The sequence below is a fragment of the Canis aureus genome, chromosome 9 (genome assembly GCF_053574225.1).
Source record: "Canis aureus isolate CA01 chromosome 9, VMU_Caureus_v.1.0, whole genome shotgun sequence".
In the NCBI taxonomy this organism is placed as follows: Eukaryota; Metazoa; Chordata; class Mammalia; order Carnivora; family Canidae; genus Canis; species Canis aureus.
In genome coordinates, this window is record NC_135619.1 from 46,870,101 (window position 1) to 46,894,912 (window position 24,812).

Consider the following 24,812-nt stretch of genomic DNA (forward strand, 5'->3'; position numbering starts at 1 on the left):
GTCTGCCCATTTCATTATGGCTGAGTTTTTGAGTTAATCTTAATTGATTTTGCATTTTATGTCTTATTTTGTATACTTGGTGTCATGTTGGTGTTCTCAGGATCTTTAATCCCAGAAATGTCAGAAGGGAAATTTTAAGGTTAGAAAGGACTTCGGAAGTTTAAATTTGGCAGCACTCTGAACATTTATTTCTCTTTCTCTGTTAAAAAAAAGTTAGAGTAGGACTTTGATATTTGGTTGTAGGGTAAAAGCCTCTATAGCCTAGTTCAAAAGTTGAGTGCCTTTTAGGGCTATGGAACGCTGGAAATTCAGGAACAAAAGGCAATTTTGGTTTCTGCTTTCATAAGGCTGTCCTTGAACAAAATCTTCATTTTTTTAAACAAGTACCAATCTCTAAGCGGTGGATGGGTGAGGCTCTTCATGGAGGCTCCTTTGTCCTCCCTCCAGGCAAGGCTGGTTAGTTCTGATAGTTGCTGCTGCCAATGCTGGAGAAAGACTCTTCTTTGGTGTTCCTTTTATCTTTTGCTTTCTCTAGTTGATCACACTGAATTGCCTTCTCACCAGAATCTAGGCCACTAGGGGAAGGTGCGGCTGTGCAAGGGGAGCACTCCTCCCCTTTGTGGGTGCCATTTCCTAGAGCTCCTGGAGTGATTTCTTCTGTTGCAGCAGCTGTGTAGATCATTTTTGTTTTATCTGGAAAGTTGAAAAAGGGTCAAGGGTGGGAAGGAGAGCAACCATTGTTAATGCAAAGCTTGTTCAGTTGAAGACCGCACATCCTATGTGTTGTGTTCTTTGGGGTTTTCCCCATATGTTTACCACCTATCCTCCCATGACTTAGACTCTGTAGAAGAGCTGTGTTTTCCCTTCAAGATCCTTAATGGTAATACTACTAATAAATATTTATCACTTTTTCTCCCAACTTGGTACGGGCAAGTGCGGTGGGAGAGTTTTATATTTTCAGCAGGGTTGACTTGCATTCAGGAGGATAAAGCTTTAGGGGGTCTCCTAAGTGGAGTTTCCATGACCCCCCTTTGGTTACCCCTTTTCCTGCCTGTGTGGGAGGGTGGTGAGTTGTAATAACAGTAGTCAGGGTTCTTCACCTATTTTGTCCCCATTTTTGTAGAAGGGTACAGAGCTCAGAAACAAAAGCGAGTCTTCACCCTGAGCACAGCTGCATTAGCTCTGAAGAAGGGCTTCTGAGGTGCATTACGTAGCCTTGCAAACTTGGGAACCTGGTTGGTTGGTTTAGAAACTTGCACCTCTCCTATTTTGTGAGATGGAGACTTCAGACTTCATGAGCAACAAATTTGAGTTGCTCTCAGGTAAGCATCAGACTAGATTCTTTGCCACAACTCCACTGTAGGTTTGTTTTTTAAGATTCATTTATTTTAGAGCATGTGCTCAAGCGCAGAGGGAGGAGAGAGAATCTCAAGCAGACTCTCCACTGAGCAGAGAGCGGGACCTGGGCTCAATCTCATGACCTTGAAATTATGACTTGAGCCGAAGTCAAAAGAGTTGGGATACTTAACCAACTGAGCCACCCAGGCACCCCTGCACTGCGCTTATAAAGTTCTGAAGTGTGGTCAGCTACTTTCTGGTTTCTTTTTGGCTGCTTGGTAAGATTATATCCTGTTAATTGTAAATCTGCATTTGCTACCATGAGATAATTCCCCCAGGGGAGGTTGTCTCCTGGGTTCTGAATTAATCCTCAGGGTCTAGAAAACATCTTGAAGAAGCCCTCGAGTTCATGGGAAATAAGATCCTCTTGAAGGATTTGAGTGGTTAAGAATATACTGATGTTTAGAATTATAAAATAGTGATACCTTACCATTTTTCCTGATTTTAAAAAATGACATTTGCAGTTAGAGGAAGGGATTATACTAGATTATTGTGATAGTTACTGTTTATAATAAGCTTATATATTTCATTTTTTTTCTGTGTAACCAGAGTTGGAGTCTTTTTTTTTTTTTTCCTCTCTCTCTCCTTCTTCTGGATTATTAGGTTGCATTGCTTTATTATACTTTCTTTGGAGTACCCAGTGGTCCTGGAGTCTAACCTGATTCTAGGACAAGAGTACCTAATCCTAAAAAGATTTTCCAAATTGTGAATAGGGGCCCTTTCAAACAACTACTACCTCACAGCTATATATAATATCCAAGGTAATTTTCTGCCCTATTTCTTCATTTTGAGTCTTCCTGGTCTTCCCAGTTAAAGTCAAAATTGCCTTATTCCCATGGAGGGCAAAGTCCACAGTTCATTCTTCTGGCTAAAAGACCTAGCCCTTGCTCTTGGAAGTCGTTTCCTATTTTTTGGTGCTACCTTGTTCCTAGTGACTTGATAAGAGTTGAAGCCCCATCCACAAGGTCCCTGCCAGAGATTTGTTGGCTGGCAAGGATCAGGTCCAATTATGGGAGAACTCGAGAGTGATTCAGTACTCACCCTTGGAAGGCTTGATTTTCTCATAGCACCGAAAGATGGAGATCAGGAAAACCCCTTCCCCAAGCTGGAAAATCATGTAGAGGAGAGGGAAGAAGAAAAGTGGTCCAATGACTTCAGGGGGGAATGTCACATTGAGAATGGTGGAACAAAGCTGAACATTTTGGCATCCGGTTTCCATACTGACAGTGCGGCTGCACCTGTATAGGTTAAAGCACAAAAACCCCAATCCTTTACTCTCTCAGAAGGGACATGAGGGTGCATATTCACTTGCCCATCTCTCTCTCTCTCCCTCCCCCCTCCCCCAAATCACCTAAGACCCATTGAATGAAGGTAGAAGGGAAATTTTTTATGAGAGCTTTTGAGTAGTTTAGAGATTTACCATTTGTCTACTTCTGTAGGATTACCAAATTAAAATTTGGACAAATGTCTGGCTGATGAGGGATGAAAGGACGTTGGTGTGAGCCAGTACAATTCATTGGCTTGTTAAGTTTACGTACGGGTTTGTTGCAGTAGGAACATAAAGTAGAAGATTGAAATGCCTGAAGACCTTGTCCTGTTCCCTGGTTTCTGATTTAAACATCTTTAATTCCAAAACCATAATGATTAAGAAACTTGAGGGACACCTGAGAGGCTCAAGTTGGTTGAGCGTCCAGCTCTAGGTTAGGGCTCAGGTCATAATGTCAGGGTTGTGAGATCAAGCCCCACATTGGGCTTTGTTCAGCAGGGAGTCTGCTTGAGATCCTCTCCTGCACCTAACCCTTAACGCTGACTCTCAAATGAAAAAAAAAATTTGATTCAGTCTCCTTGGAAACATAAAAGCTCTTGGTTTTGCTCTCTTGTACACTAAAGAATGGGATGTTTACATTGAATGAATATTCGTTGAGTTATGGTAGTGTTTTCAGATAGTTACTAAAAATTCTGATACCTGTCTCAGCACATTTATTATGGGGGAACTACTCTGAGGGCCCTTGATTATATAGCTGTTTATTTGTCAGTGAAGATTGACATCTTGTGGTCATTGACAGCCTTTACTCTGCAACCATGTGCTACATCCTGTAGTACTTTGTACTTTATTAGTGTGGTTCTAAAAATGGATAACTTTTTAAGACGTATTTTTAAAGCAGTTCAGCTTGGTTGGGGGAGTAGTAGGATGCTACTGATGTTTAAGAATCCATAAGAATTTGTCTATGGCTGAAAAGAGGCAAAGTTCCTGAAATGCACTGCACTAGGTAGACTGTGTCTGATTATCCCACAACAGACTGTCAGGATGACTATTCCTGAAAAGAGCCCTGAGTTTGTGAATTGGATTAAACTACAGAGGCCCACAGCCACTTTGACTCTTGGTGCCACTTAGCAGAGCTGTCACTTAGTGGTGTCCACATCAAGACTAATGCCTAGGCAGGCGAGGAGGAAGAATGGGAAAGGAAGATGATCAAGAGCACTCAATTACGATGATATTGGGCTACTCCAGTGTCTATTAGCTACCAGATTCAAGCAGGCGGTGGGATTTAGGCTCAGGAGGGGGCACTTTGTCATGAGCTGTTCCTTTTGGGGTTGTTAGATGCCTTTGTTCCTAAACCATTTAGGAACTTCAGTGTTTCTCACAGTCCAGAGTTCCTTATTCAGTTGATTGATTTATACATGTTGCCAAGAAAATGTCTCCCCCGGGTTTTGGATCTTAGTCTTTTCTTGAGAGACCAGGACAAGAATGACGCCATTGGGCATTGAGATATAACATATCACCTACCGTCCGTCGAGGCGGAAGAGAGCAGAGAGGATGTAGCCCAGCAGGAAGCCGATGAAAGGCATTAGAGAGGAGGTGGCCAGCAAGTGTGGTGTCATGACAAACCTGATACTCTTGCCCACGTTGATGACAGACAGTGCTGTTATGACCACACTTAACAAAAGCATGATGATCATCCCTCCCTGTAAATGAGAACAGGAAGAAAAGGTGATTAGAAGAGTGGTGGGGGATAGGGAGTAGCAGAGTCTGAGGAGGTATGAATGGGTATCAAAGGTGGAAAATACTTAAGTTTTTTTTTTTTTTTTTTTGGAAAATACTTTCATGAAAAATTGGCGTTTGAAGAAGGGAGTGCAATATCTTCCCTTTTTTTTTTTTTTTTTTTTTGGTACTCTTAATGGGTAGCTAGGAAGCTTGGATGACAGAGACCTAACATTTTTGTTACTGTTGACTGTTAAAAGAATAAGAGACCTAGATACTTACCAGCAAAATGAGTTTATTTGGATATAGAGGAAGTGCAATTTGGGACAAGCGAGCTATGGTGAACCATAGGCAAGTCCTGAGAACACAGGATTGGGCTTTTAGAGAGGAAAAGCTGGGAGAGGCTGTTTTGCAGAGTCGTCATTGGCTGGGCTGTTGCTGGGCAAGGAGTTCTTGGGGGGGGGGGTATGTAAAGTAAGCTTTCTGTTGGGTAATGCAAGTTATGCTTTTGGCCACTGGTAGTGCAGGAGAACTTTCCCTTTGGGGCTTCTGGACTCCCATGTTAAATGAGGTTTATTCTTTATTTTCTCATTCGATCAAAGTTTGTAGTCAAAAACATTGCTGATCAAGAGATTTTTTTATATTTAGTGATTGTATCTGCTAAAGTAGCTTTGTCCTCTGGTGCCAGGAAGCACTTCTCTGGTTTTTGTGTCCCGTGTTGGAAAGTACGTAGGTTGGAAACTGTTGAGGCCACATTTGAGTAACAAGGAAGGGTATGAGGGAGAACTCAAAGGCATTTCCCATCTGAGGTCTTTATTTTGACAAGATTGTAAGGTTGGAGATCATCCTAAAGTCTTTGAGCTAACATATCTCCTTGTTGGTGTGTTACTTCTGTAGAGATTTGACAGGCAGTAAGTACAAAGTTTAAAAATGATTATATAGGGAATCCCTGGGTGGCGCAGCGGTTTAGCGCCTGCCTTTGGCCCAGGGCGCAATCCTGGAAACCCGGGATCGAATCCCACGTCGGGCTCCCGGTGCATGGAGCCTGCTTCTCCCTCTGCCTATGTCTCTGCCTCTCTCTCTCTCTCTCTCTCTCTCTCACTCTCTCACTGTGTGGCTATCATAAATAAATTAAATTAAATTAAAAACGATTTTTAAAAAATGATTATATAGCAGAATAATGAGGTTTGTATATTTAATAGTCCTAAACTAGGATCCCAAACCTGCAGGCATCCAGCTAAGAGGTCAAAGGACTGATGGTTACAGTTGGAGAAAGGTTGAAACAAGGTATGGGAACACCTGGCCATAACAGCTTAACCTGATAGGTCTTGTAATTATAATTTGGGATAAAAGAGAAATTGGTTGGTAGTAAGGGACCTCTAACCTCATGAACAGATTGCAGTGTCTGGTTCCAGATGTGACAGTTTCCCCCCTTTTGCCATAGATTGGGCCAAGAAAGGGAGGAAGAAATAAGATTAAGCAACATTGAGAAAAAGGAATATAGGCCTAATGTAGTCATCTTGGGAAAGCTGTATCCAAGTGTCATCCGTTTAAATTCCTGAAAATTAAATTATTTTTAGATCACAAGTTGATGTACAGGTCCAGTCAGGGTTTGCTGCTTTTTTTTAGATGATATAAAATTCTATTCCTAAGTTTGGTGGCACAACAGTTTAACAGGACCGAACAGGGCATTTTCAACAGGGTTGAAGAGAATCAATCTTGAGTGGTCTTCTCGTAAATGTAATCTCTGGACTGCAGGTGTGATGGTTAAAGTCTCCCATCTCTTGGGAGCACACTGTGGAAAGATTACTCTTTTAAAGCATGGTTAACAGACTAATTTAGAAGGATTTTTTTTTTTTTTTTTAATTTAGAAGGATTAATGGCAGTATCCCTGGGTGGCGCAGCGGTTTAGTGCCTGCCTTTGGCCCGGGGCGTGATCCTGGAGACCCGGGATCGAATCCCACGTCGTGCTCCCGGTGCTTGGAGCCTGCTTCTCCCTCTGCCTATGTCTCTGCTTCTTTCTCTGTGTGTGACTATCATAAATAAATAAAAAAAAAAAATTAAAAAAAAAAGAGATGTATATTTAAAAAAAAATAGAAGGATTAATGGCAGTGCCTTTGGCCATGGTATTTGAAGGGTCTCTACGGATTTTGCCAGTTGAGTCTAAATGATGCTGTTAGTGTGTTCAATGAGCCTGGAAGATTGAGGGTGGTAAGCACAGTGAAAGTATTATAGAAGCCAAACAGCACAGACTTGTCAAAGCCCTGAACTAGTTGAGTGAATATCCTAGTCACTGAAGTTCAAAGGGAGTTGATGGATGACCTTTTCTAGTAGAATTTAGCCGTAGAAGTAGTAGCCTATCTACACTGGGAGAGCTTCAGCACAGTGAAGAAACCTGTGAACCATTAGTAAGACGTATTTATATCCAAGAGATTGGAGGAAGCAACATGAAATCTGTTTATCAAACCTCAGAGTCTGTTAGGCGGTTTGAAGTGTTGGGGAACAGCATGGACAGGTTTTCTTGAATTGTATTTTGAGCGGGGGGGGGGGGGGGCAAGGAAGATAGGCACCCTTTAGGATCTTGTTAGTATTTTACCACCAGTATTGGTTCATGAAGGCTTTATAGATTCAGTAATGGGAACCTTGAGTCTCTGGCAGGACTAGGTTATTTGGCTCAAGCCAGAGTTTATTTTTTACTTTATTTTATTTTTTATTAATATTTTTTTTCAATTTTTATTTATTTATGATAGTCAGAGAGAGAGAGGCAGAGACACAGGCCGAGGGAGAAGCAGGCTCCATGCACCGGGAGCCCGATGTGGGATTCGATCCCAGGTCTCCAGGATCGCGCCCTGGGCCAAAGGCATGCGCCAAACCGCTGCGCCACCCAGGGATCCCAGAGTTTATTTTTTTAATTGAGCCAACAGTAGATTTCTAATACTGTATTTCCTTTTCTAGGGCCAGTTGTTGAGCATCTCTAGTCAGTTTTTCTAGATTATCATTTGGGGGAACATCATTTTGGACCGTGACAGGTTTGGTTGGTGATTGGTTCCTTTGAGAACAGCATTCTTTGCAGAAATATCAGCAAGGTGGTTTCCTTTAGATTCCAGGGAATCAGGTTTGGAATTCCCAGGGACCTTGATAATGGCCAAGTGGCTGGCGAGAGTATGGCATCTAATAATTCTGGGCATAAAGGCCGTTTTTAATTTTGTCCCCTCCAGAACTGAGGAAGCCTTGCTGGTTCCATAGCATTCCAAAGCCACGAGCTTCTCAAAAGGCATATCTACTCAGGTGAGTGGTGGTCCCTTCAGGGCTTCCCAACTATGTTTTGAATGAGATTTACTGTCTTTTCACATAATTAAGCACAGCTTCTGGTTGACACCTCTGGATTGCAGATAGTTCAGTGAATGCTGTGACTCTGAAGGAATGAGACTATTCAGTCCTTCCACAGTTTTTAATTACAAATTAAAGGTTTTCGGGATCCCTGGGTGGCGCAGCGGTTTGGCGCCTGCCTTTGGCCCAGGGCGCGATCCTGGAGACCCGGGATCGAATCCCACGTCGGGCTCCCGGTGCATGGAGCCTGCTTCTCCCTCTGCCTGTGTCTCTGAGCCTCTCTCTCTCTCTCTGTGACTATCATGAATAAATAAATAAAATCTTTAAAAAAAAAAAAAATTAAAGGTTTTCTTACAAAGTCACTATCTCTGGAGCCTGTATACACATATCTACCATACTACCATCGCTCCAAATATTTTGGAACTGAGAAATTACTCTTGGAACCTGTCGTGCTCGCCTCAGATACCTCCATTATGAGAAAGGACTGCATGCATTTTAGGGTTAATTTGATCTTTGGAAGTGCCAAGAGTCCTTTGATGTGAAGCTGGTAAAGGTGGGGATCAAGCCAGGTAATGTGATTTTAGACCTAAATGATTTATAACCCTTAAAGGGGCAGCTACTTTTTTGAGTGACCTGCAGGCTGGATAATGAAGTTACCAAGTTTGTGAAATGTTCTGGGTAAAATAAGACAACATCTGAAACAAAGCCAGGTCTACCCTGCCCCAGATAAGTGCTATGAAAGCAATATTTATTAGAAACAAAGGTATATGTTTATTTACCTTAGGATTTGCTTTATTTTACAATTTTTTGACTTTATAGTTGGCTCTTACATACCATTTTATTTTTTTAAGGATTTCATTTGAGAGAGCATGAGGTGGAGGGGGAAGGAGCAGAAGGAGAGGGAGAAGCAAACTTACAACTGAGCAGAGACCCTGGGGTCATGGACTGAGCCAAAGTCAGATGCTTAACTGATAGAGCGCCCCTTGATTTGACCATTTAAACGTCTTGCCTGTACCAACTGATGTCATGAACTGATTTCACGTACCTCTTAGTGCCCAGAATTATTAGATGCCATACTCTCGCCAGGATGGAAAGGACTTTCACAGACCTCCTTGATAACCACACATTTCAAATTGTATTAGAAGACTTACCTGATGAACTGCCCTGTTTGCATTTGGATTTCTCCTCTTGGATTTTTCCTCTACTCAATGACCAAATAGGTTCTGTTCTCATTAAAACGTATGTGTCATTGGTTTACAGAAATTCTCCATGAACCTAGAAATCCTCTTCTCTGTGGCATCCACTTTCATTCCCTCACTCTTGTTCATTCTTTGGGGTTGTAGAGTGGTTTTGAGCACAGACATTGGTGTGACTCCAGTGTGAAAGCTGGCTCTGCTAGTCCCTAGGAGAGTCAGCTTTGCTCACTCAAGGTTTCTGAGAGGTGGACAGCACAGCACCTGGCATGTAAGAACCACTCACTGAATCGTAGCTCCTCTTACTACTCATTGGTAAAGGAGAGGAATTTAACGTTCCAAAGCTTCCTGTCCTGCCATTTGTCCACAACCTCTTGCTGAGGTAAGACGCCATCGGTAGCTGCTTCTCTGTAGGTCATCATGTTCTTTGTACCTCCTGACTTCACTGAAGCTGTGATGAGTGTCCATTCATGGTCAATCTATCAGCGTGCCAGTGACCCAGGAGGTGAACTCTGGCTCGCTCTTCCCACAAAGGTAGCCTATACGGGTTGTGACCAAATTAAGATGCTCTCATTTAGGGAGTTGGCGGAATACAGAAAAGGAAGGAGTAAAAGAAAAAAAAGTAGCGGCAAATGTTAAAAGACCACCGGCAGCGTTGGCCCATGAGCTGGCTCACATCATGAGGCGGGGGGGGGTGTGGGAGTTCACCAGTGGCAGCAGGTAGAGAGAAACATGGGAGTGGCTGAGTTACTGTAACAGCAGGACCCTCATTTAAGGGTGGTGGATGACTTGTGGGAAAAGTGGACCATGTCAGGCTGAGGTTCATCAACCCGACCACACAGATTTGAATAATACACCTTTGCATGGGTAAGCTAAAGTATTCGAATTGCCATTCCAAATAGAGCACCCTTGAAATTGTGTCTTGGCTTACTTAAATGTGACTGCCCACAAGATAATGCAAGTGAGCAGAGTTTGAACAGATACCTTCTGCCCGAGCCAGTTATCAGGAGTCGGGTATATGGATTTGAAAGTCTCTAGAAGGATTAAGTGTGAAAAGAAGCAGGGACGAGTGTTAGCTCATTTTTCAGCTTACGATTTACTGTATCTTATGCAAGAGGGAGACTTCATTTGACTCCATTTCTGCTGTTGAGTGAAGGACATGGCGATGCAACAGCAACAGGAGAGTGATCAATAATCCTGGGTCTGCCAAGTAAGTTCCCTGGGCCTCTGTTATTCTATCTATAAAATTGGAATAAGGCAGGAGACCGAACTTTATCCTGAAAGCCTTTCCAGCTTTCAGATCTGAGATTGATGCTGCATCCTCAAAGACTTTTAAAGTTATTCTGAGTTTAAAAGACCTACAGGGATACCTGGGTGGCTCAGAGGTTGAAGCACCTGCCTTCGGGCCCTGGGCATGACCCTGGAGTCCCGGGATTGAGTCCCAGATCAGGCTCCCTGCATGGACCCTGCTTCTCCCTCTGCCTCTATCTCTGCCTCTGTGTGTGTGTCTGTGTGTGTGTGTGTGTGTGTGTGTGTGAGATGAACAAATAAAATCTTAAAATACATTTTTACATTAGTTGTGACTAGCAGTACGGTCCTTGACTTTCTCACCTATAAAGTGGGGAAGAGTAGAGTTGCATTAAATGATAATCAGGGATCAGTTCACATTAAAAAAAAATTATTTTTCTACTTTCACAAACATTTCTGGGCTTTCTTCCCCTACTCATGTGGGGAGTGTCCCATGTGGAGAGAAGGACACGTACAAAGAGAAAGCTGGGCCTGGGGAGGGTGGGGATAGCAAATCAAGAATGGCCTGGAAAGCCACATTAGGGAGTTTATAAAATTTATCTTGGAGAGCATAAGGAACCAATGAGGTATTTACGGTGGAGAGTCATGGTAAGAGTTTGTACTTTCCAATCTCCATCCTCAGGTTAAAACTGGCTCAGGGAGCCTTCAGGTTAGAAGGCTGTTTCAGTTGGCTTGTGAGAAGCTAGTGGTCTGAGTGATAGTACTGCTTGCTCTCAGAGATGGGGAGGAATGGATGGATCCAAGTGACACAAGGCAGAACAATTAATTCCCAATTAAGTGAGGGAACATTGAGAACCACTTACTGGTTTTGTGGCTCAGACAGGCACTTGGGATGCCATTCCTTGAGATAATCACATGAGGAGCAGGCTTGGAGAGGACATGGTTTGAAGACATGGCCCTGAATTTTAAATGCCTAAGGCATATTGAGGTAGATTTGGCAGTTAAGTGGATTCTGGAGTCAGGGGAGAGTTGAGGGCTGAAGGTGGAAGTCATCAGCTTCTAGATGGTCATTGATACGGACCAGATGATCTGGTGGGGAGACCCTGAGCTTAGGGTAATTTGGCAAAAGCAGAAAGCTTCGGCTAAAGACAAGTAACTTTTACCAGAGAAACTCACTAGGGAGTCCAAAAAGAGGTGCCAGAGAGGTGATAGGAAAGCAGGAGAGCCTAGTTACCAAAGCTGAGGAATGAGGCTGCTGAGAAGGAAGCAGTGGTTGGCTCTACCAAAGGTGGCCAAAGAGTTAAGGATAAATTAAGAAATGTCTGTTGGGTTCGCAAAAGAATAGGTCATCATCATGCTGAGTGGCTAGAAACCAGGGAGGAATTCAAGTAGCTGAGACTAATTGTGGAGGGCCTGTCACTTGTGAGAGCAGCCCTGGTTGGTATGGTGCCAGTCAATGGAAGGTGTGCGGGGCGGGCGGGCGGTGGGGTGGGGTGGGCAGGTGCAGGGAAGAAAGGGAAGTATTGGAGCCCAGTAGGGATTTTGTTTTAAAGACAGGTGAACCTGTATTGATACTGATTGTGAGAAACCAGCTGATAGACTTTAGAGATGAGAGCAGAGGTGGGGGAGGCTGTGGAGCTTGGGGGTCATAATAAAAGATCTCTGAGAAGCAAGAGTGGAGAGAATGGATGATGCCATCTAGAGCTGAGGTGAGGTGATCGAACATGGACAGTAGGGGGGATGATTTTTCCAGATCTTCCAGCAGGGTGGGAAGGGTTGCTGTGGCCACTGTTATTAGGACTGGGCCAGGGCAATGGCAAATCTATCTTGTATGAGGATGGTAGTGTGAGAATTGAAAAGTCCTGACAACCTGACTTGCAACTTCTTTATGCTAGGCCCAAAGCTGCTGCCAAGTCTTGGGCTTTCAAGCAGCATGCTCTACAGGGAGGACGCTGTGGCCCAGGACAGAAATCTGAGGCAGGGAAAAAAACAAAAACAGGCTCTTAGGGTGTCAGAAGGCAGAGTCCTTCCTGAGGTGGAGCATGGAGCCCAGGCCTTGGGGGATGAGCAGTGAGCTGAGGAGGAGAAGACCAACAGAGACTGAGCTCCAGGGTCTCAAAAGTAGGTAGAGGTATCACTGAGGCACTCCCAAGAGTCCCATGATTTTTCTGAGGGCAAGGCAGTGGCATGATGTCCTGTGTGTGACAGTGCTCATCCAAACCCCCTGGGGCCCTACTCCCTTCGTCCCATCCGACACCTGAAATGCCGGGAGTGCATATACTACCTCTCCCTGTTCTCTTGTCCTTTAGCTTGTAAAGTTGGCCGTTTGCCCTCATCCCCCCTGAGTTCCTCTCTTCAGGCGTCTCCCCAGGCTGACCTAAGTCCTACCCTTTCTCCATGGTCTCCTCAAGCCTCTCCCTGCCAGGAAGCTATCCTGAACCCCTGCCCCTCCCTAAACCCATCTTGCATTCAGCCAATACCTAGTTGTACACTGTATTTGATCTTCTCGTGTGTTACTTCATTTTCTGCTAATATCAGACTTGGTGACATGAAACCTCAGAGTGTAGCATAAAACCTAGCATCTAGTAGATATATAATACAAGTTTTTTTATTATAAAGTAATGATTATATAATTGCATGTGCCATTTTATTTTTTGCTCCTAACTTTACAGCAGTATTCTAGTGTACATTACAACCCCATGAGGTAGGTGTACCAATTGTAGACCCTTTTGTTTTTCCAACAAGGAAGGAAACTGACAACAGAAAAAGCCCAATGATTCTCCTCCCCAAGCAATACACTGAGATGATGGTGGTGGTCTTGCTCCCTGCACAGGTCCCCAGGTTCTTACCTTTTTGATATAGCGTACATACTGTGGCCGTTTGGCTTTGAGGAAGATCCCAATGGTGCAGGGAATGAGAACCAGGACTAGTGATGACACAATGCCTTTGTAGGGTACCTTGTCCTTCAGATCCCCATCATAAATCCCATTGGAGTAGATATACAGGAGGAGGGGCATCATGCCCAGGGCAAAGAAGGTGGAGCAGGTGGTCATCACGATGCTGGGATGGAGAAGCAGGGAGAATACAGAGAGCCCATTAATAGACTATTCTGTTTGAGTACCTGTTATATTCCAGGCACTGTGCTAAGCATTTTACATTACATTAATTTCTTTTTTTCCAGTAGGCTTAAGAGATACAGGTTGATATTCTCATGTTCTTTATGGTAAATAGAATGAGTCCCAGAGCCTGAAAAATATATCTTCTCAGCTCTAATTTGTATCTTAATTGTACTATTATCATTTCCATTTGGAATCCAATACATGTTAGCCCCAGAACCTACAGGGAGGGGCCTTCCAGAAAGGCCAACTGAAAGAATGAAGCTGCTAGGGAACATTGGTGGATTTGTGGATATTCATGTGACAATATATGGCTCTGGCTTCCATTCTTGTGGGAGGGTTGGCCATGAGGGGTTGATAAGACCCCAGGAAAGCCCCACCAAGCTCCTCCCCACAGCTCTATCTACACTTCTTTGTTTCCATAGAGGTGAAATAATAACTTCAGTGAACACCAAACATGGCCTAGGTCAAAGGATCCAAAGTCGCCATCAAGGACAGCAACAGGTAGAGGTATCACTAGGAATAAGTAGATGTCAGAAGTGAGAGACCCTCGAAGAATACTGTGAGCTAAATAATGGGAAAATCCTTTTTCCATGAATATCTAAAACACCTAAGCACGTATTTGAGCTTGTAGGAAAGTTCAGGAGGTTTCCAAGTACCAGCAACAGGATGCAAAGGAGTTGGTTGGTGAGCTAATGCAAAGCTGCCATGTGTGGAGTGGGTAGGGGCTGGAGCGTTAGTCATGGTAATCTGGAGGCTTAAGTTTTCATGCCAAAGGGAAGGACCAAAACTGAAGTCTATGCTAATGAGGAGAGTGGAAATCAAGAAATCAATAATAAATATTGGAAAAGTTAAGTAACCGTGTCAAATACAAAATCATAATGGAAAAATATTTGGGACAGAGTAATCAACACATTTTAAAACACCTGGGAGATGACCTTGGATTACAAAAGTTTCTTAGAAATGACATCTAGAGGGATGCCTGGGTGGCTTGTGAGCGTCTGCCTTTGGCTCGGGTCATGATCCTAGGGTCTGGGGATTGAGTTGCACATCAGGCTCCCTGCAAGGAGCCGCCGCCTTCTGTGTTTCTGCCTCTGTGTGTCATGAATAAATCTTTTTTTTTTTTTTTTTAAATGACAGCTAGAGCGCACACACACACACACCCAATGACTTTATCAGTTAAAAACATTTATGGGATCCCTGGGTGGCGCAGCGGTTTGGCGCCTGCCTTTGGCCCAGGGCGCGATCCTGGAGACCCGGGATCGAATCCCACATCGGGCATCCCGGTGCATGGAGCCTGCTTATCCCTCTGCCTATGTCTCTGCCTCTCTCTCTCTCTCTCTCTATCATAAATAAATGAAAATTGAAAAAAAAAAAAACTTAAAAAAAAAACATTTGTGCTTCAAAGGACACTATCCAAAAAGATACACCAGTGGCCAATAAGCGTGGAAAAAGATGCTTGACTCATTAGTCATTAGAGAAATGCAAATCAAAACTATAATGAAATCCCCATAATCACTAGTATGGCTACAATAAAAGTGATGGGTAGTAAGTCTTGGAGACAATGCGGAGAAGTTGGAATTTTCTTGTGTCGATGGGACAGTGACCATACCACCCAGCAGTTCTACTAGATACACAGTCAAGAGAAGTGAACGCCTATATTGACACAAAAACTTGTATACTAATGTTCATAGCAGCATTATTTGTGATAGCCAATATGTGGAAATCAATAAAGATACCGACTGATGCATGGATAAGCAAAATACGGTGTGTCTCTACAACCGAATATTCAGCCACAATTAACAGTGTGTTAAGTATTGGCACATTACCACATGGACGAACCTTGAAAACGATATGCTATATGAAAGAAGGAGAAACATGAAAGCCCACACATTGTATGATTCCACTTACATAAAATTTATAGAGACATGAAATAGATTAGTGGTTGCCAGGGGCTCAGGTGAGAGGAATGTGTAGTGACTAACTGGTTTCTTTTTGGAAAGCTTAAAATGTTCTGGAATTAGCTAGTGGTGATAGTTCTACAACCTTGTGAATGTACTGAGAACTATTGAATGATACACTTTCAAAGGGTGAACTTTATGGTATGAATTATGTTAATAGAAAGCCTGGAGAGCAGCTAAAATATTACTCAGAAAATTAAATAATACTAAAAAAGATATTTATTTGAAATAGAGCATAAACAGTGTGGTGGGGTAAAAGCAGAAGGCGAAGCAGGCTTCCTGCTGAGTAGGAAGCCAGATGAGGGACTCGATCCCAGGACCCAAAGATCATAAACTAAGCTGAAGACAGATGCTTAGCCAACTGTGCCACACAAACGCCCCAAGGTAGCCTTAAACTTCTATAGGAAAAGCAGAAGACTAGAAATGAGCTAAGTATCTTAGTCAGAAAATTAGAAACAAAGTAAACTCCAAGAATATAGAGGAAAGAAAATATTTGAGACAATGTATTTTTTAAAAATATGTAAATTCAGAGGATGGGGCACCTGGGTGGCTCAATTGATTAAGCGTCTGCCTTGACTCAGGTCATGATACCAGGGTCCTGCGATGGAGCCCCACATCAGGCTCCTTGCTCAGCGGGGAGCCTGCTTCTCCCTCTTCCCCCTGCTCATGCACTCTCTCAAATAAAATCTTAAAAAAACATAAAACGTCATTTATTAAAAATAAATTTATTTTAAATAAACCAAGACCAGTTCCATTGCCAAGTCCAAGCAAAGACACCGCTGGCCTGACTAACCAAAGAAAAAGAAGGCACAAATTGATTTTATCAGGAATGAAAAAGGGAATGTAATTAATAGACACATTCAAGATTTTAGAGAGTTCTAGAAGAAACCGAGGCCAGTTTTATACTTTCCTATTTCAACTTGGATTACATGGACAATTTCCTGGGAAAAAATGATCTATAGAAGCTAACTCAAAATGAAGCTGAAAACCCGAATCAACTTAGTATCATGAAGTAGTGAAAACCTATCCTCCAAAGCCCACACAATATAGTTTTACAGCAGAGTTTGATTAGACATTCAAAGTACAGATAATCTCAATATTATACAGAGAATACAAAAAGGGAAAACCCGTCCTGATTTATTGTATGTGAATATTGTAATTTTAGAATCAAAGCTGCAAAAGAACAATATGAGGAAGGAAAGCTGGAGGCCTTTCTCACCCATGAACAAAGAAGAGAAAATCATAAATAAAATGTTATCAAATCTAGCAATTCCTTTACAAAATACAAAGAATAAGATGAGTTTATCCCAGCAATGTAATAGTGGGTTAACATTAGGCAATATACTGACATACATCACTGTATTATCACATTAAAGAAAAATGGTATGATTGGTTCATAGCTAAGAAAGTTGTCATTCAACAAAATTCCGTGTTCACACATTAAAAAATCACATTAGCAACAATGGAATTCCTTAACCTGAAAAGGGTATTAAAAGTCTATAGCAAACAACAAACTTTATGGTGAGAAACTAGAAAGTTTCCTTTAAAAATAAAGCAAGGATACCTGTTATCATCACCTCTATTGTAAATCATACTATATGTCTTTGCTAGCAGAGCAAAACAAGAAATAGAAACTGTATAGGGATGGGGAAAAAACCTAAATTTTCTAAACGTGCCAGGGACACCTGGGTGGCTCAGTGGTTGAGTGCCTGCCTTCAGCCCAGGGCGGGATCCTGGAGTCCCAGGATCCAGTTCTACATCGGCTCCCTGCATGGAGCCTGCTTCTCCCTCTGCCTCGTGTCTCTGCCTCTCTCAATCCGTGTGTCTCATGAATAAATAAAATCTTTAAAAAATATATTTTATTTATTTTTTCATGAGAGACACACACACACACACACACACAAAGAGGCAGAGACACAGGCAGAGGGAGAAGCAGGCTCCATGCAGGGACCCCGACGTGGGACTCGATCCCCTGTCTCCAGGACCACGCTCTGGGCTGAAGGTGGTGCTAAACCACCAAGCCACCCGGGCTGCCCAAATAAAATCTTAAAAAAGAAAAAAAAAAGAATCCATAAGCTTTTGAATACATCAGCAATATGAAAAAGTCCATTGTGTCCTAGCAAACTGGGAAAAATAATTAGGACATGTATTTCTTTTTCGCCACCCCATCCCACCACATGCTAGGACATGGAGTTTTTAAAAAGATACCATTTAGCAGATGTAACTACACGGACTATGGTGAGCATTTTGTATATAATTGTTGAATCACTATTCTGTACACCTTAAACTAATATTGTGTGTCAACTATCTATACTGCAATTAAAAAAAAGGAAATGCCATTTATAATATTCACAAAATCTATGGAGTATTTAGAAATCTAAATACCATGCAGGGGGATCCCCGGGTGACTCAGCGGTTTAGCGCCTGCCTTTGGCCCAGGGCGTGATCCTGGAGTCCCAGGATCGAGTCCCGCGTCGGGCTTTTTGCATGGAGCCTGCTTCTCCCTCCTCCTGTGTCTCTGCAACACCCCCCCCCCCCATGAATAAAAATAAATAAATAAAAATTATAAAAACATTAAAAATATCATGCAGGATCTTTTTTAAAAAGATTTTATTTATTTATGAAAGACACAGAGGCAGAGACATAGGCAGAGGGAGAAGCAGGCTCCCTTAGAGAGCCCAATGTGGGACTCGATCCTGGGATCATGCCCTGAGCCAAAGGCAGACGTTCAACCGCTGAGCCACCCAGGCATCCCCCATGCAGGATCTTTATAGAAGAAATTATAAAATTCATAGAAAGGTATAAAGTCCCATCCCCCCCCCAAAAGAAAAGCTACACGATTTTCAAGGATGGGAAGATACAATATTCTAAAAATTTAAAATTTTAATCTATTAATCAAAATTCCAGAAATATTTTTTGTTGACTGGAAACAATCTCCAGAATCAAATGAATAGTAAGGGTGAAGAATAGCTAACATAATTTTCTTTCTTTTTCTTTCTTTCCTTCCTTCTTTCTCCTTCCTTCCTTCCTTCCTTCCTTCCTTCCTTCCTTCCTTCCTTCCTTCCTTCCTTCCTTCCTTCCTTCCTTCCTTCCTTCTCTCTTCCTTCCTTCCTTCCTTCCTTCCTTCCTTCCTTCCTTCCTTCCTTCCTTCCTTCCTTCTTCTTTTTCTTCTTTCTCTTTCCTTAAGATTTTAATGTATTCGAGAAGCAGAGAGAGTGCAGGGAGGAACAGAGAGAGGAACAAGCAGGCTCCACATTCGATGAGGGGCTCCATGCCAAGACCCTGAGATCATGACCTGAGTCAAAACGAAGAGTTGGATTGTTTAACTGACTGGGCCATTCAGGCGCCCCATAGCTAGCATAATTTTCAAGAAGAACCGGGTGTGAGGACTTACCTTTCAGATATTAAGACTTAGAAAGTCATTGTAATCAAGAAAATGTGGTACTGGTTCAAGGTAGCCACACAGACCAATAGAAGAGAGATCCCAGACACAAACCCATGCATATTGGTGAATTTTATCTATGTGAGAGATGGCATTACAAATTACTGGAGAAAAATTCACTCCATCGTACTGGGAATTCTCTCTATTCATTCGAAAAATATAAAATTAGATCACACTCTACAAAAAAGTCCTAGGCTGATTGGAAATCTCCATGTGAAAAGCATAATTTTAAAGTTTTTCAAAGAAAATGTAGAGGAATATCTTCATGGCCTTAAGCATAGTAAATTATTTCTTTTTATTTTTTTTTAATTTTTATTTATTTATGATAGTCACAGAGGGAGAGAGAGAGAGAGGCAGAGACACAGGCAGAGGGAGAAGCAGGCTCCATGCACCGGGAGCCCGACGTGGGATTCGATCTCGGGTCTCCAGGATCGCGCCCCGGGTCAAAGGCAGGCGCCAAACCGCTGCGCCACCCAGGGATCCCGATTTCTTTTTTTAAAAAAAGATTTTATTTATTCATGAGAGACACAGAGAGAGGCAGAAACAGGCAGAGGGAGAAGTAGGCTCCCTGTCAGGGGAGACCGATGTGGGACTCAATCCCAGGATCCTGGGATCATGACCTGAGCCAAAGGCAGACGCTCATCCACTGAGCCACCCAGATACTCGCAAGCATAGTAAATGATTTCTTTATGGAACTCCCCCCAAAACACAAACTGTCAAGGAAAAATAGTGGTAAATTTGACTTAATTAAAGTAAGCACTCTGTATCATAAGACATCATCAGCAGAATATAAAGACGAGCCCCAAACTGTGAGTAGACCCTTGCAATCCACAAAAACAACAAATAACTACAAATCATTGAGAAAGGACATAACAGTCCAGTAGAAAAATAGGCAAAGGACCTATTTCTAGAAGGGGACCAATGGTGAATTGGTCAAATGGCCCTTAAACATAAAAGGTGCTAACCCTCCCTCAAAACCACGTTTAAAACTGCTATGACCCATTTCCCTCTCACCAGATAGCGCAAATTAAAAGTCTGGCAATTCCAAGTACAGAGGAAGACAAGGAGAAAGGAGGATCTTCCTACGCTGCTTAGGAAAGTGTCAAGTGGCACAAGTACTCTAGAGATTGTTTGTAGATGCGGGAGCCTCACCATCTAGTAGCCCTGCTCTGCTTGCACGCGCTCTCACCCAGGACGCCAGGGGCACAGGTACCACACCGCTCCCAGCAGCAGCAGCAGTGAAATCCACCGTGTCTGCCAGCAGAACAGATCCGTTCAAGCCGACTACACTGCAGTTCAAACGCGCTGAGGTAGCTGTTTTACTCAGGTGCCTCTCTCTCAAAAAAGCAAGCTGTCGGGGGATCCCTGGGTGGCTCAGCGGTTTGGCGCCCGCCTTCGGCCCAGGGTGTGATCCTGGAGATCCAGGATCAAGTCCCATGTCCGGCTCCCTGCATGGAGCCTGCTTCTCCCTTTGCCTGGGTCTCTGCCTCTCTCTGTGTGTCTCTCATGAATAAATCAATAAAATCTTAAAAAAAAAAAAAACAAAAAAACAAGTTGTCCAGGGATCTGGGCAGGATGGTACTGTTTGTGTAAAACTTAACAACAGGCAAGTACAACGGTGTATCTTGCTTATGGATATTTACAAGTAGGTAGTCACAGGTGTAAAAGGGTCTGCTCCCTTGGGATGGGTAGAAGGGCACCAGAAGGGGGGCCAGTGGGAACAGTGCTAGCTATTGATCTCTTCTTGTGAGAAAAGCCACACACAACTTGTGTGCTTGTTTTGATGTCCTTGAGCAGAGGAGTCATGATTGCTTTGGCGTGGTGTGTCAGACATTCTGGAATTTTCTCCGGGATGTGGTGTGCCTAGTGAACTCAGGGAGGTGAAAACCATGCTCCAAGACCTCTAGGTCCTTCCTCCATGTGCAAGTGCTGGGCGCACCTCCCAACCTGCTGGTGTCTATGACTTGTGATCCTTGCTTTCTCCCGAGGGACAGGGAGGAGAGGTGACCCGCCCAGATGGAAGCTCTGAGGCCGGAGCCTGTTCCGTAGGGACAGCGTGGACCTGACCGCGTCTCGGGGGCCGGAGGGCGGGAGGGAAGGGAGCACGTGTGGGTTTTCAGTTCTCCTTCCCGCTAAGAGCACTGCACACGCCCTGCTTGTGGGCGTCCGTACAGCCTGTTGGAGGGACAGGTTTTGAGCCCTTGTCAGTGAAGGCGCTGGGGGCTGGAGCTGAGCAGGGGGCACCTGACAGTGTCGGGTGAAGTGTGAGGCTCCCGGAATGGCTTCCTTGTCATCGTGGCGGGGCCTGCGGGCTGGGCGAACGTGCAGGGCAGTGCAGGCCGTCCGAGGGGCCGTCCGAGGGCCTCGTTGCCCTCCGTCTCGGAAGAGCAGGCTCGCTTCAACCTTGAGGGCATCTCCCCTTGCCGGGGGGTCACCTGCATTCTTGGGCGCTTGCGTGTGGTGGCACCCTTGAGGAAGGGACTGTCATGCCTGCTCCCCCCGGGGGCCCAGTCTCCAGGAACGTGGCCTCTGGCCTGTGATGGTGGCGGCCCCGGACTCACCCCGCTGTGAGAGGGAGTAAGGGCAGGAGAGAGCCCGGGACGGCCTCCACACACGACTTGCCCACAAACTCTGGGGGCCTCTGGCGAGTCATGTGTAAAGTGGAATCGGGGTCTTACGACCGCCCCCCCAACTCTAAACGGGCCGTAGTCTAGTGCTGTGGTTAGAGAGGTCTCCACCTGGTATGCCCCTGGGCTACAGCTGGCCCTGCACAGACACCGTTTGGCTCGCAGTGTTCTGAAAAACTTTTAATGAGTTGCCAATATTGAAAAATTTAGAGATTTCATGTAAAAAGGGAGATTGTACTTTCTCTTGAAAAACAGGGAACGGGAGCAGTGGTGGCTCCCTGCTCGCACGGAACACCGATGGCAGATACGGTGGCATCTGGCCTGCTCAGGAGGCCCGTGCCTCACAGCCGGCAGGCCACCTCCAGCCACTTTGTTCGTTTATATTCGTGCCTGGCCCTGAAGATACTGGAGGGAAAGGACAGGCTTTGGAACCTCCCAGATTCTCAGACAAATGTATTAGCCTCTCTGTGGCTCAGTTTCCTCATCTTTGAAATGGGACTACGTATAGCACCTCCTCCCGGGATGCTGCATGAGGGTTTCCTGTGAAGTGCTTGGCACGGGGCCTGGCTGATTTTTTATTATCGGTATCATTTCCTTATAATACGTGGAAGGAGTTGTCCCACATGAACTGCAGTCTAAGTTAGTCTGGCAGCCCGTGACGTGAAGCATGCAGTCTGGCGTGCTCGGCTGCTGGGGTCTGAGGCATGGTTTAACATGCATGGAGGTTCGTGGGAAGGGGCCTTATGGCAGACATGGGGAGGGTGTCGCAGCATTATCTTCCAGGTCTTGGAAGAAGTGAGGGGCCCCAGGGGCCCAGACAAGGAGGCTGAGCAGGAGAGCATGAGGGCTCATGTTCCTGAGTCCCTACAGGCTGGGCCGGTGGGGTCCTGGAACCTCACAGGAGCAGGCACGCTAGAGAAGCCTCACTGGCACCCCCTGGCCGACGAGGCTGGGACATCTGGTCACTTAGGCTTCACAAACTCCCTGTTGTCCTCTACATTGTCCTTGCTCTGATGCTTCTCCAGATTCACAGACCCCTGGGAATACCCCACCCCTGACCTCTGACTTCCCGCACTCCTTCTACACCAGAATTAAGGTACAGTCTGAGTTTCTTGGGACATGGAGGCTGCAAAGAGCCTCGTCCACAGGGCAGATTGAAGACCAAGCGCTTGCTTGGCAGCAGGAGGATTTGGATCTGAGAGGGGGAAGGGTTTCCTCACAGGTAGTTGAACATTGAACATGTTCCCGTGGAAGACTGGACGAGACAAACCCCCTCTTTTTTTTATTATTGTTTTTTTAAAACCCCCTCTTTGTGCCCGTCTTGCCATCACCTAGCACAGCGAGGGCTGAGTCACATGGGTAGAGAGTCCAGAGCTCGGAATGTGGGTCCCAGTAAAGACCAACTCACTCTTGTTTTTTCATTTGAAGATCGATGGTGGGCAGCCCCGGGGGCGCAGCGGTTTAGCGCTGCTTTCAGCCCAGGGTGTGATCCTGGAGACCCAGGATCGAGCCCCATGTCAGGATCCCTGCATGGAGCCTGCTTCTCCCTCTGCCTGTGTCTCTGCCTCTCTCTTTCTCTCTCTCTCTGTGTATCTCTCATGAATAAATAAATAAATAAATAAATCTTAAAAAAATAAATAAATAAAGATCGATGGCTTTACTCCTCATCACCAGCAGGGGGTTCCTTACCTGGGTGGTTTGCTTTAGTAAAGTTTGGCAGGGTGCTGACCAGCAGAGCAGCTGGACTGTCGGAACCCCCTGGCCTGCCCGGCATAGAATAGGGTCTCCACTGGGGTCTGGACCTCAGAGGGGGCAGGCTGGAGACTGAGGCTCACATGGAGGCAGGAGCTTCGACTGGTGGTTTTCCCTCAGCCAGCAATGGGCTGCTGCTGGGGCTGCAGCAGGTCTGAAATGGCCTCACTCTGACAGAAGTTCCAGATCAGAGTTCTCCCTGTTTGGAAGGACAGGCCCTTGCTGATGTCTGCTGTTGCGCTTCGGGGGAGGGGATCTATCTGCTGGTTTTCCCCCTACCAGTTTGGCTGAGGTGCATGAAGCCCCCCATGGCCCGGGCCAGCGCTGGGAAGCTCTAGGATCTTTCTGGTTGTGTCTTTGCTTGGATATGTTCCTGTGTCTGATGGGCCCACAGGGGTGGGGGGGGGCGGTGGGGGGACAAGTTAAGAGAAGCCACTCTAACCTGAGTAGCTGGAAGGATCTTTGAAAGGTCTTGCCTGTTCTCCAGGATTGGAAGGGCTCTTTGGTTCTGAGCCACCCTGGTCTCCCTGGAGAAGTTGGAACCCATGTGCACTCCCTTTCAGATCTCTGGCCTCAAAGTAGACAACCGGCCCACCATGGGAAGTGCGCAGAGCTCCCCAGAGGCCTCTCGGGTGTGAACCAATACTCCTTCACGTCAGTTCTCGTGGCCCCTCTGAGACACTTCTGGAAGTCTCAGGAGGCCCCCGGACCAGCTGGGCCCCTTTGACTTGGTACTTAAGCCAAGGTGTACCCCAGCTCCTGGCTCCAGCCCAGCATAAGCTGTTGATAGCACTGCCCGCCACCGTCCCCCTGCCCTGGGATCCACCTGCCCCCCACTCACTCCCTAGCCTGGCTTTAGCCCAGCTCTTCCCCTAGACTGTGGCATATCCAGTGCAGCTCCCATCCGCATGTGGCTTCCTCCTCACCTCCAGTCCTACCTGAGGTTCATGTCCCCCTTCATGGCCAGACTGAAGACATTGGACAGGGTCCCCCCGGGCGAGCAGCCGCAGACAAGGATGGCCAGCGCCTCGATGTTGTTGAGCCTGAACACCTTGCCCAGCGTGAAGGCAGTGAGAGGCATGATGCCATACTGTGCAATCAGAGCGATGACCAGCCCCTTAGGCTTCCAGAAGTGAGCCTTGATCTTGCTGAATTCCATGGTGCAACCCAGCGAGAGCATGATAATGAGCAGCAGGAACACTAGGATGATGCTCAGGGCCTTGTCGGTGGGGCGCTTGCCGAAGTTGGGTGGGAGGGTGAAGTTGAGCGGGGCCGTGATGTTGGGGGCGTCCATCCTCTTGTCTGGCAGTGGAAGGTGGGGGACCCAGCGCTCCCCTTGTTCGCCGTGGACTCCCTTCCCTACCCAGTCTTTGCTGGGTGCCTTCTCCAGTCCCGTCCCCGGGCAGCAAGCTTCAGGACAAAATGTGGCTCTGGGCAAATAGAAGGATTATGCAACTGGTCGTGCTGTTTCTCTGGCTGCGGCCCCAAAGGGGGAGAGAACCCAGAGCCTTATCTGCCTGGCCTTCCCTGCTTCCTTCAATTCCTGCACCTCTGCAGCCTTCCTGGGTGTCCCTTCTCTCTTAACACTTTGCTACCTCTGGGACCTGAGAGCTGTTTCTTGCCTTCACCGCCCACTGAGCACAGCCACAGGCATTCTGTCTCTGGGGACCCGTCCAGGACCAGCACAGATCCAGGTCTGGTCCTTCTTGTTCTCTGTTCAGTCCCTGATGCCTCTGTTCTCATTTGGGAGGGGAGGGGGACA

At 45.4% G+C, this 24,812-nt stretch overlaps 1 protein-coding gene and 1 long non-coding RNA gene across 2 annotated transcripts; one reads left to right on the forward strand and one right to left on the reverse strand.

The window, feature by feature from the left end:
* Positions 1-159: 159 nt before the first annotated feature.
* Positions 160-24,477, reverse strand: SLC10A1 (solute carrier family 10 member 1). The gene is made up of 5 exons (XM_077909784.1): positions 23,989-24,477; positions 13,002-13,212; positions 4,187-4,365; positions 2,440-2,636; positions 160-693 (listed from the first exon to the last, which is right to left on the reverse strand). Exons 1-5 carry the CDS (start codon positions 24,342-24,344, stop codon positions 458-460), a joined length of 1,179 nt encoding a protein of 392 aa, XP_077765910.1. The 5' UTR covers positions 24,345-24,477; the 3' UTR covers positions 160-457.
* Positions 7,197-8,974, forward strand: LOC144320134 (uncharacterized). Its single transcript, XR_013385711.1, has 2 exons — positions 7,197-7,849; positions 8,057-8,974. It is a non-coding gene; the product is annotated as an uncharacterized LOC144320134 (long non-coding RNA).
* Positions 24,478-24,812: the final 335 nt, after the last annotated feature.